Source organism: Garra rufa, chromosome 6, assembly GCF_049309525.1.
Source record: "Garra rufa chromosome 6, GarRuf1.0, whole genome shotgun sequence".
NCBI classification, from domain to species: domain Eukaryota; kingdom Metazoa; phylum Chordata; class Actinopteri; order Cypriniformes; family Cyprinidae; genus Garra; species Garra rufa.
Genome location: NC_133366.1, coordinates 8,031,498 through 8,043,554, shown reverse-complemented (window position 1 = coordinate 8,043,554; position 12,057 = coordinate 8,031,498). Strand labels below are relative to the sequence as shown.

General features: G+C 36.4%; 1 protein-coding gene across 1 annotated transcript; it reads left to right on the top strand.

Moving 5' to 3' along the window:
* The first annotated feature begins 830 nt into the window (after positions 1-830).
* Positions 831-10,596, top strand: LOC141336515 (uncharacterized). The gene is made up of 3 exons (XM_073842177.1): positions 831-1,094; positions 3,131-3,902; positions 8,449-10,596. The coding sequence occupies exons 1-3, from the start codon at positions 944-946 to the stop codon at positions 9,974-9,976; spliced, it is 2,451 nt and encodes an 816-aa protein (XP_073698278.1). The 5' UTR covers positions 831-943; the 3' UTR covers positions 9,977-10,596.
* Positions 10,597-12,057: the final 1,461 nt, after the last annotated feature.

The following is a 12,057-nucleotide window of genomic DNA, read 5'->3' as shown; positions in this document are numbered from 1 at the left end:
TTGAAACGCCGTACACTTACGACACCTGCTGGACAAAACCATGAAAACACAGACCAAACGTGTGGTAAACGACACTTTTACAAATCAATTCCAGTGTATGTGTAATCTATTAAATGCATTCATCATTAAGTGTGAATTTATTTATTTATTTATTTATTTATTTGTAGTGCTTGTTTTGTGTGTTTCGGGACGGTTTGGTTAATATGCGTCGATTTAAATACAATTATCACTCTCCATTTGTCCATTATACACACATGAACCTACATTATATAATTGAACCCAGATCAGTTAGAACTATATGTGACCCTAGGCCCCAAAAACAAGAAATGATCGAATTTTATTTTAAGCCAAAAATCATTAGGAATTAGGATATTAAGTCAAATTATGTTCCATGAAGAGATTTTGTAAAATTCCCTTTGTAAATATATCAAAGCTTAACTTTTGATTAGTAATATTCCATTGCTAAGAATTTGGACAACTTTAAACTTCTTGTTGCACCCTCAGATTTCAGATTTTAGATTTTCAAATAGTATCTCGGCCAAATATGTCCTACCCTAACAAACCATACATCAATGGAAATCGTATTTATTCTGTTTTCAGGTATTGTATAAATCTTAATTGTAAAAAATTGACCCTTATTCCTGATTTTGTGGTCCAGGGTCATATTATACTGGTTTGTTTACGTATTGCCCTCTAGCGGCGAATCATTTAAATTCCAAAAAGATTCGAACCGATGTGTGACGTAACGAAGCCTCGTTTGCTGACACCACGTGATTGGCCGGTTTGCTACACGCTCCGAACCCCAGATTCAAAACAAACGATTCATAGCTTCGAAGCTTCATGAAGAAGCGCTGTGAATTTACCTACTACTACATTATAGCTTTCCGTTATTTCAATCAAGATTTAGGTATAGAATATTTAACACGGAAACAGTGAATTAAACATGGCTGATGGAGCGATCTTCGAAATAAACGGGATGGAAAATTCCCTGGTCATAAAGATAGAACAGCATGAAAACAGCCATACCATGCCAGATGTGCAAACGAAAACCTGCCAGTCCTCACCTAGACAAAGGCGGGAGAATAAAAGACAAGGTAAGCTGGCTATTTGCGGCTTACAAAGAATCTTAATTCGGTTATTTGTTGATCGTGGCTATTGAAAATTCACATGTCAAAAATCTTAAAAATCGTTGACTAAAACTTACTGCAGAGATGCTAATAACCGTGAAGATAACTGATTTGACAATAAATGTCCCAGTTACCTTGCTAAAACCAGTGAAGTCAGGTAAACAGGTTAGAGAAACTAACAAAACATAGTTATAATGGGAACACGTTTTCCTGTTGAATAAAGCGAAATAAAGGGTTTGCACTTACGCCACGATTTGGCTTAATACTTAATACATTGTTCTGCTAATTTATTCTGTATATACCATGGGAAAAAAAACATGTGGAAGCTGCTAAATCGTATAGAGAAAGACTTAGTAATCAGGAAAGGGTGCAATATTTGGACAAACTAAAGTTAATAGGTGGTAATGGATATTAATTAAGATATTAGCCTAATATTTTACCAACTGACTGGAAATAAGAACAAACGCGAATGTTGTCAAGATTCAGTTTGGCCAACCACAAACGTCTTTTGTTTCTCAGACAGCGTTTTTTGGGCTCTCCTCCTTGATTTGTTGTAAATTTCAGCAGTCTATAGTACTCCAAATGTTTTTCCCACTCCGATCCAAAACATGACAAGAATTTACCATTTTCAGCAGTAGTAATCAGCAAAATATGCAAGTTTCGTTCAGTTTAGTGGACAATATGGCAGATTGAAGACGCGTCATGAAAACAGTCTATATGAATATATAATAATAATAATAATAATATATGTAATAATAGTGTCTCCAAAGACTATTTCTGCAGTGTGTAACATAGGGCTGCAACTAACGACTATTTTAATAGTCGACTAGTCACCGACTATTGAAACGATTAGTCGACTAATCGGATAATTATTCAATTTTTCTCAAATTTAGCATGAGATTGCTTTAATTATGTGGAAAATTATAGTAAATACAAGAAAGAAGGGGGTACTTCAATGAAAAATGCATATTTTATTGAACTTTGCTGCTGATAGGCCAATTCATACTAAAAGTAAATAAAAATGCCCTGTCTAAAACCATTTAGGCACAGTAATCGGTCAGTACAGACATAAATGCATAAATTAAGAAACTCTATAATCTTTTTAAAGGACAGGCACATTTGTTTTATAAGAAAAAATAAATTAAAATCAAGTAAACATTTTCTTCCTGTAAACCAGGGGCAGGCACATCAGCAGCAATGATACCGTAAACAAACATGTATCCAAAACAAAACGTATTGGCTTCCATGTTATTTAAATCTTACCGAGGCCAGCCAAACTCCGTTTCATTCAACTGTCCGACGTGCTTTCTCTTTAAATGTTCGTGCATCACAGAGGTGCTGCCGTGATGCGCAAGGACTGCTTTACAAACCATGCAGGTAATATTTTAATTCGCCGTAGCAGGCTAAAATGCTCCCAAACGTTATGCCTGTTTCACACATACTCAGTCTGCATTGCGTCTACAGTCCGTGTGCGTTACGTATGCGGTGCAGAAGCAGCACGGACTCGTTTTGCGCTCACACAGAACGCGTTTACAGTCCGTACATTGTGAACGTTGTAATCCGTTAACATGGGTGTGGAAAAAAAATACGCACTGCCGACGGAGTATGTGTGAAACGGGCGTGTTTTGGTACGCGCAGCTGCTGCATTCAGTGCATTGGACGCCGCCATTTCTGTATGTTATCGCTCAGCATAGAAGCTCATGCCTATGTGCGACTCTCGGCAGAGAGATGCCTCACTCGGTCGGAGAAAACATGTCTGGCGACAACATCGACAATGAAATTCATTGTCGACTATTTCTATTATCGATTTTTGTCGACAATGTCGACGAATCGTTGCAGCCCTAGTGTAACAACAGAAAAACATCTAAAAATGGCTAAATCATCTGTAGGGTGATTCAAGGCCTGTTTGCTCCTGGTCAACTAACTGTATGTTTTCCTGCTAATTACTTTCAAATAAAAAACTAGCATCAAGAAGAACACTGATCTTTTAATGTTTATTTTAGATCAGAACGAACTGAACGAAGATTCTGTCACTCGCCATGATGTTGGGATACCGACCATTCGACAAGCAAACCATAAGCAGCACATGAGAAGTCACTCTGTAGAGAAAGCTTTCACCTGTTCTGAATGTGGAAGGAGTTTCAAAATGAGGAAGATCCTTAAACAACACATGAGAATTCACACCGGAGAGAAACCTTTCTCCTGCTCCGAGTGTGGAAAAGGTTTCGCAGTGAAAAAGAACCTTAAATATCACATGAGAAATCACACTGGAGAGAAACCCTTCACCTGTGCTGAGTGTGGAAAGAGTTTTACTGTGAACAAGAGTCTTCAGCAACACATGAAAGTTCACACCGGAGAGAAGCTTTTCGACTGCTCTGAGTGTGGAAGGAGTTTTGCGTTCAAACAAACCCTTGAGAAACACATGAGAACTCACACTGGAGAGAAACCTTACGTCTGCCCTGAGTGTGGAAACAGTTTCGGAGACAAACAAAATCTTAACGTTCACATGAGAATTCACACTGACGAAAGGCCGTATGTCTGCCCTGAGTGTGGAAAGAGTTGCAGATTGAGACAAAACCTTCAACGTCACATGACAATTCACACTGGAGAGAAGCCTTTCATTTGCCCTCAGTGTGGAAAGAGTTGCAGAATGAGACAAAACCTTGAGAGACACATACGAATTCACACCGGAGAGAAGCCTTACGCCTGCTCCGAGTGTGAAAAGAGTTTCACGATGAAAGAGCGCCTTACGAGACACATGAGAATTCACACTGGACAGAGGCCTTTCAAAAGACCAGAAAACCCACCAGCTATTGAAGGAGTGTGATATAGTCAATCTGTTTAAATTATTAGGCCATTTGACACATTAAAGAGCAGGTCATATGGGTTTGTAACGCAGTGGACCATTCAGCTTCAATGTAAACATTCAGCAAAATTGATAATTAAAGATATTGTCTTTCTATAGAAAGAGTCAATTCAGAACAGCCTTAACGAGTTGATTTACGTCACTAGTTACACTTTTGATAGTTAGTGATTTTACATCATGTTGAGAAGACGCTGTGAAAGCAAGTTTGTTTGTTTTTTTCATTGCTGAAAGATGATGTGAAGTATCAGTGGTTAAAAATCTTTTTTTTTTCTCCACGATACCACAGCAATACAATTCGTACCACATACAAAGTTTAAAATTACCACTGATCGATGTCCTTATTAAGTTGTTTTCGGTTGAGCGACTGCATCGGTATCCTCCTCGGACTCGGGTTTGAATTGATAAGGTAATATCAATGCAATTTGTAGGGGACTCCCACACAATATTAGGACACTTTAAAACACCATGTGACCTGCTCTTTAAGACTAAATTGAATACCATAACTGAGAGATTTTACAGTTAGTTTACGAGCAGCAACTGCAGTCATAATCTTGATGATTAATTTAAAAACTTGTATAGCCCTAACAGAAATACCCCCTCCCCCATTATTTATATTTCTTTACTTATTTATCATATATACATTTTATATATCCCTATATATATCTTTCCTTTGTATTTATTTTGCCATGTTTTTCTAATGATGGGTAACCTTATGTTGTGCAAAGAAAATGATTTAGAGCTCTTAGATATATATCTATGGTTATTCAAGAAACTTTGTTCATATTACTTAATTTCCTGCCTCTTTCTCTATCCCTGCATTTGCCGCTTGGCAGAAGAGTTGACTAGACAACTACAAAAATGAGTCTAGCACCAAAAGTAAAAATCCCTAAACCACTGCAAAACCACTGTCTAACTATATATAAGCCTATTTCACAAATACATTTCCTAAACTACAAACATAATAACATAAACAAAAAGTTTGAACACAAAGGAACATTTTTAAATTAAACTGAAGCATCAAGTGTCATTTTGTTTTAAGTTTTAAAAAGTGTTTTCACAAGAGATAAAGGTAGAGTTCTACACGTTGAGAAAAAACTCTTTCGGTGTCAAAAATTATATTTTTCCCCTGTAAATTCATTGTTATTTTGTACATTAAATCTGAACCAAAATTGGTTAAAACTATATTAGATACTGGATCACGTAATTAAACAGATCAACTCCCCCTAGCGGTGAATCGTCGAAATCTCTAAAAGATTCGAACCAGTGTATGACGTAGCGAAGCCTCGTTTGCTGAAATCACGTGACTTGTCTCGGCCAGTTTGATTCGCGCTCTGAACCACTGATTTAAAGCAAAGATTTGAAAACCTGGCTGAGTGTTTTGAAATTGCTTATTTTAAATATCTTTTTGGTAGCATAATCTTTGTTAGTGAATAGAGTGGGCAAAAATGACAGATGTAGCTATCTGTAAAATGAAACGGGATAAAGCATTTCCTGATGATAAAGATGGAGCAACATGTGCAGACGCAAACCTGCTAGTCGTCACCTGTTTTGGTCGTATATATATATATATAATCTAAATATGTGTAGGCTAAGCGATTACTAAAGATGTTCAAACGCTGCGTTGTACATGGAATAACTTTTAGTTCATTAATCTCTGTTAGGCAGAACCGATGGAAAGGACAACTGTCTTTTCCTTAGAAGCCTCGTTGCTAGAAAGAAGTTAACTTGACAATATGTTTGAATACCTTTGAATATCAGACACGAATATCATTGACAACTTGTGAAATGTGACCCTGGACCACAAAACCAGTCTTAAGTCGCTGGGGTATATTTGTAGCAATAGCCAAAAATACATTGCATGGGTCAAAATTTTTTATTTTTCTTTTATGCCAAAAATCATTAAGTAAAGTTCATGTTCCATGAAGATTTTTGGTAAAATACCTACTGTAAACATATCAAAATGTAATTTTTGATTAGTAATATGCATTGTTAAGAACCTAATTTGGACAACTTTAAAGGTGATTTTCTCAGTCTTTTTGATTTTTTTGCATCCTCAGATTTCTGATTTCAAATAGATGTATATCAGCCAAATATTGTCCGATCCTAACAAACCATACATCAATAGAAAGCTTATTTATTGAGCTTTCATATGATGTATAAATCTCAGTTTTGTCAAATTTAACCTTATGACTGGTTTTGTGGTCCAGGGTCACAAATGTATGGTGTTAGAAAATCCTGTAGCTTTTTCTCACGTTGTATTCATAATATGCACATATTCACTGCCTAATACGATGAAAACGTCTCCATTGAGGTTTGTTTTTTCACACCGTAAAAAAAAAAAACAAAAAAAAAAACGTTGGAATTGTGAATTCAAATACGGATGCGCGGGAGAACGAGCGGAGCAGACCAAAACAGACATCAAACATTTTATTCTTTCTTACAGGTTTTAAGAGAGCACCGAATAACTTTTACCAGTTTAAAGCTGGATATATTCACATGTCACACAATAAAATAAAAATGTATACCGATTGACACTGTATATTTCAACCTCATTATATAATTAAGTAACTTCTGTTCTGTCACTTACCATATTTGATGCAGGGGAACTTTGTCATTAATGGTAGTTTTGCCGTTTTTTAAGGTTTTATTTACCAAATTCAAAATTGATACAAAAGACTTATTAAGGTAAGTGTTTTTTCTTATTTAAAATAAGGTATTTCCACCAAATGTGTTGGAATTGATTTGTTTATAAAGTGAGGTGATAAAATGTCAACTTTGATGTCTGTGTTCTGTTTTTTGTTTAATGTAGGCCCTATTTCTTTTAAGACAACGAGAAATAAACAATACTACAATTTAAAATATTTATTTGCAAATATACAACTTCTATAAAATATTTCTTTGCTATTTCATTCTCTTTAAAACTAAACCTGATCCAACATAACAAGGAGTTCACCGCCCATTATTCGCGAAACACTGGCGAAACATGTTCAGCTTATGACGCAGCGAAGCCTCGATTGCTGATATCACGTGACCAGGCTAGTTTGATACGTGCTCCGAGCCACTGATTCGAAACAAAAGAATCATTGACGTTTCGAATCTTCATGATCCAGTGTTTTGAAAGCGCCCATCGCTGCATTAATGCTGCTTGTATTTTAAACCAAACCGGCTTCGGTTGTAGAACGTTTATTAGAGAATAGAATGAATTAAAACTAACTAACGGATATTCTGCGAAATAAACTTGATCGATAAAGATGGAGCAGAATGAAAGCAACCAGACCACACACGCACCAGATGTGAAGACAAAAACCTGCCAGCCGTCACCTAGACCAGAGCAGAAGAATGAAAGACAGTGTAAGTTGGTGATTTGTCAGTTACATAGAATCAAATATTTTAAATTAATCTGTTAAATGTTGATGGTGACTAATAAAGCCACATGTGCCAAATGATTTATAAGCCCAGAAAGGTGACTATTCCAGATGTTCTGACCGCAATAGTTGCGGATTTGTATAAGAACAACTTGATCTAAAACCAGATTAAAGACAGAGAAGCCGAGTGTTGTTAAAATTTGATTTTTAGATGCTTGAATAACTGATCATTTATTTATTTTAATAAAATTCAAAATGCATAACTACACCTCTCTGCAAGCAAAAGTATATGTCTTCACTGACTACTTTCCAAAACATTTTGCAAGCTCAAAAATGTTCATTATAATAGAAAATGGGGAGAAAATAGAATAAAAATAAATTTGACTATATTTTAGACACCTGCAAAATTAAATTATAAACCAGTGATTAATTTAATAACTGTTACACTATACGCTATAAACACAATGAATTTGTAGATTCGTGATTATGTAAAGTTACATTACATAATTGTTTGAAAAGCATTTCATTTTGTAAAAATGGATACAGTAGACACTTTATTTTCTACTTTTAAAAGCTGTATAAACAAGCTTTCCATTGATGTTTGTTTTGTTAGAATGGAACAATATTGCCTGAGATACAACTATTTAAAAATGTGGAATTTGAGAGTGCAAAAAAAATTTAAATATAGAGAATCGCCTTTAAAGTTTTACAAAATATCTTCATGGACTAAGAATTCACGGTTGATGTTTAATCAATGATTTACAATAAAACTTAATGTTACTAAACAGTCACACCTCCGTTTATTTTTGATCACAGGAATGCACAAAACAACAAGTTATGGCTTTGTACCCCAAAGGGGTATACCTTTATGTCTCATGTAATATTTCTTGTAAAAAAGAATGCGCATTTATATTCATTTTCCATGTAATTATCCGACCTGAAGATGCTTAAGTGACCTTTGCGCATTGATTTTTTTAATGTTTATTTTAGATCCGAATGAACTGAAAGAAGGATCTGTCACTTGCCCTGAATGTGGGATGCATTTCTTTGAGCAAGCAAGTCTTGAGGAGCACATGGAAATTCACATTGAAGAGAAACCTTTCATCTGCTCTCAATGTGGAAAGAGTTTTGCAGTGAAACAAAGGCTCGAAGCTCATTTAAGGATTCACACTGGAGAGAAACCTTTCACCTGCCCTCAGTGTGGAAAGACTTTCACACAACAAGGTCAGCTTAACACTCACATGAGAAGTCACACTGGAGAGAAACCTTTCATCTGCCCTGAATGTGATAAGAGTTTCACGTCGAAACAAAGCCTTAAAAGTCACATGAGAATTCACACTGGAGAGAAACCTTTCTCCTGCCCTCAGTGTGAAGTGAGCTTCACGCAACACGGATACCTTAAACGTCACATAAGAACTCACACTGGCGAGAAACCTTTCACCTGCCCCCAATGTGGAAAGAGTTACAAAGTCAAAGCAAGCCTTGAGAGTCACATGAGAGTTCACACTGGTGAGAAACCGTTCATCTGCCCTGAGTGTGGAAAGGGTTTCACGGCAAAACATTGTCTTAAAAGTCACATGAGCATTCACATTGGAGAGAAACCTTTCACATGCTCTATCTGTGGGATGAGCTTCTCACAACAACAAAGTCTTAAACGTCACACATGGACTCACACTGGAGAGAAGCCTTTTATTTGCCCTGAATGTGGAAAGAGTTTCACAGTGAAACAAAGCCTTGAGAGTCACATGAGAATTCACACTGGAGAGAGACCTTACACCTGCTCTGAGTGTGGAAAGAGTTGCACAGTGAAACAAAACCTTGAGAGTCACATGAGAACTCACACTGGAGTGAAGCCTTTCTCCTGCCCTCAGTGTGGAAAGAGATTCACAGTCAAACAAAGCCTCGAGAGCCACATGACCACTCACACTGGAGAGAAGCCGTTTACCTGCTCCGAGTGTGGAAAGAGTTTCACAATGAAGAAAAAGCTTGAGAGGCACATGAAGATTCACACTGAGGAGAAGCTTTACATCTGTCCTCTATGTGGGAACAGTTTCACGATGAAAACCAACCTTGAGAGACACATGAAAATTCACACCGAAGAGAAGCCTTTCACCTGCTTTGTGTGTGGAAAGAGTTTTAGAATAAAGCAAAACCTTGAGAGTCACATGCGAGTTCACACTGGGCTGAAGCCCTTCATCTGCTGTGAATGTGGGAAGAGTTTTACTGTGAAGCAAAGCCTCGAGACTCACATGAAACTTCACAATGAAGCAACGGCTTTCACCTGTTCTGAGTGCGGGAAGAGTTTCACAGTGAGGCAAAACCTTGAGAATCACATGAGAATTCACACTGGAGAGAAACCTTTTAGCTGCCCTCAGTGTGGAAGGAGCTTCACGCAACACGTACACCTTAAACGTCACATGAGAATTCACGCTGGACAGATGAATTTCGACAGAGTTGGGGAATCTCCTCTGCTGTCACCTGTATACAGCATCCACCCAAATGAAGTGATGGCAGTCATAGCATACCAGGATACCCACCAGCTGTCAGAGGAGAGTGATGAAGTCAATGGGACAATTTGGTTAGGATGCCACCTAAACACTCCTACTCTTAATGAGTAAATTTTTTTTACTCAAAAAAAAAAAAGGGAGCTGTTTCTCCTTAACTGTATATTTACAGAATTATTTTACATATTTTGTATGTTCCTTATACTATATTTGTTAATATTGATTTATGGAATGTTTTTCTAATCATGTAAAACCTAATGTACAAAGAATAATATTCAAAGGATTAGCTCACCCAGAAATAAAAATTCGATTTTTCAGTAGAACAGTAAAGAAGTTTTTTATAGGTGAAACAATTGACCTTGGTGATTCATACACTGCACGTCTGTGCTGATGATACACTGAGGTCTTATGAAGCAAAACAATCAGTCTGTGCAAGAAAATGAAGATTATTTACATTATTACCTGAGAGTGAGCAAATTAACAGCAATTTTTCAATTTTGGGTGAACTATCCTTTTAAGTTACATGAATCTGTGCAAAGCAGAACTGTAACGGATGAAAGGAATAATTTGATCATCTCTGCATGTTTGAGATAAGAAGTCTCTTCCTGACCACATACACTGTCAAGCAGAAAATTCCCATAACCTTTTCTTGTTATAAGAACATATATATGCTTCTGTTTATATACAGTCTAACACAAATATCTAGGGTTATTTAATAAACTGCTCATTTCCTATCACTTAATTTCCTGCCTTTCCATGCTTTTCTCCTGAAATAGACAAGTTAACTTGATGGTGCATTTGAATAATTTTGAATGTTAGACAAAACTCCTCCTGAGGAAGAGAAGCTGGCAGGGAGACAATGACAACAACTTCCAAAATGTCTGGCCCAGCTTTTCCTCACTGAGCTGCTGCAAAACAGAAAGTCAGTGTTAGTTGTTTATCACTTTTATTCAAAGATTTATATGAGTGAAAACGTACCTTGGCATTGTTTCATCCTGCTGTGATTTTGTTCATCGGAAATTGACTGGATCGTTGTCATTTCTCTGATAGCACACATACATCTTGGAGACGTCTATTTGACATGTGCATTTCCATCTGCAAGACGTAGTTGGACGTTTCCTATCAGATGTCAAATAGACATCTATTAGATGTCTTTAAGATGTTTATGATTTAGAATGTATATAAAACTGACATCTTACAGACGTCTGCCAGATGTTTGTACACAGCAGATGCTTTCCAGATCAAGAGACCTTTAACAGACATCTTGCAGACTTACGTGTGCTATCTGGGTTGCTATTGCTGTGATTTCATGAATGACAGGTGCTGGAGGGGTTATTGTTATTTTGATTAAAAATTATTTAGGCACATGAATTGTGTATAATAATTATTATTATTTACTATAATTATAATAATTAATATTTTTTAATATTTAAGAATAAATGCGTTCTTTAGGAATTGTTTTGAGCTTTTACTTTACAAGATTGAGACATTAATGATCAAAATATTTTATACTTTTTTTAAAATCAGTTAATATAAATCAGAATAACAATGGTTTTTATTTGCATAATATAATAAGGAACAGTTTAAAAGGGTTCTATATAGACTTACTTCAGAGGACTGCCTCACGCAAAATAACTAACAAAAAAATAATATCGTTATATGGGGAGATTTATAAAACAAAAAAAAAATCTAAAGTCAAACTTAACGATTTCAAAGCAATAAATATATTTACATTTTCAAAACCATAAATAAAATTTGATAACGCTTATATTTAAATGAGTCCTATTTGCAGATGACCGTTACAGACTGTTACAATTTGAATTCCAACGTACATTAAGCTGTGTTTGTGCGAATGTGTGTGTGTTGGTGTGTGAGCCCTGTGATGGACTGCCTGTCTGCCCAGGGTGTTTCCCCGGGATATACTCCAGCCCCCGCGATACAGGATAAGCGGTTTGCAGAATGGACGCATGGATTATCTGTGTGTGATTATCCGTTTCGAAGGCTGTTGCTATGCAGAGTCCGATAAACAGCGTAGAACGTAGAATCAAGAGGGCCATCGTAGGACTTGCAGGTTGGAACGCGTCAAAAGCCAAAGCTTTTCTTCAGCAATGTCAATAAGCCACTTATGTAAATTACTTCTGTCAATTCTTAAATGGAATGTTTTTGTGTTGCACTCATTTTTTTTTTTTTTTCAA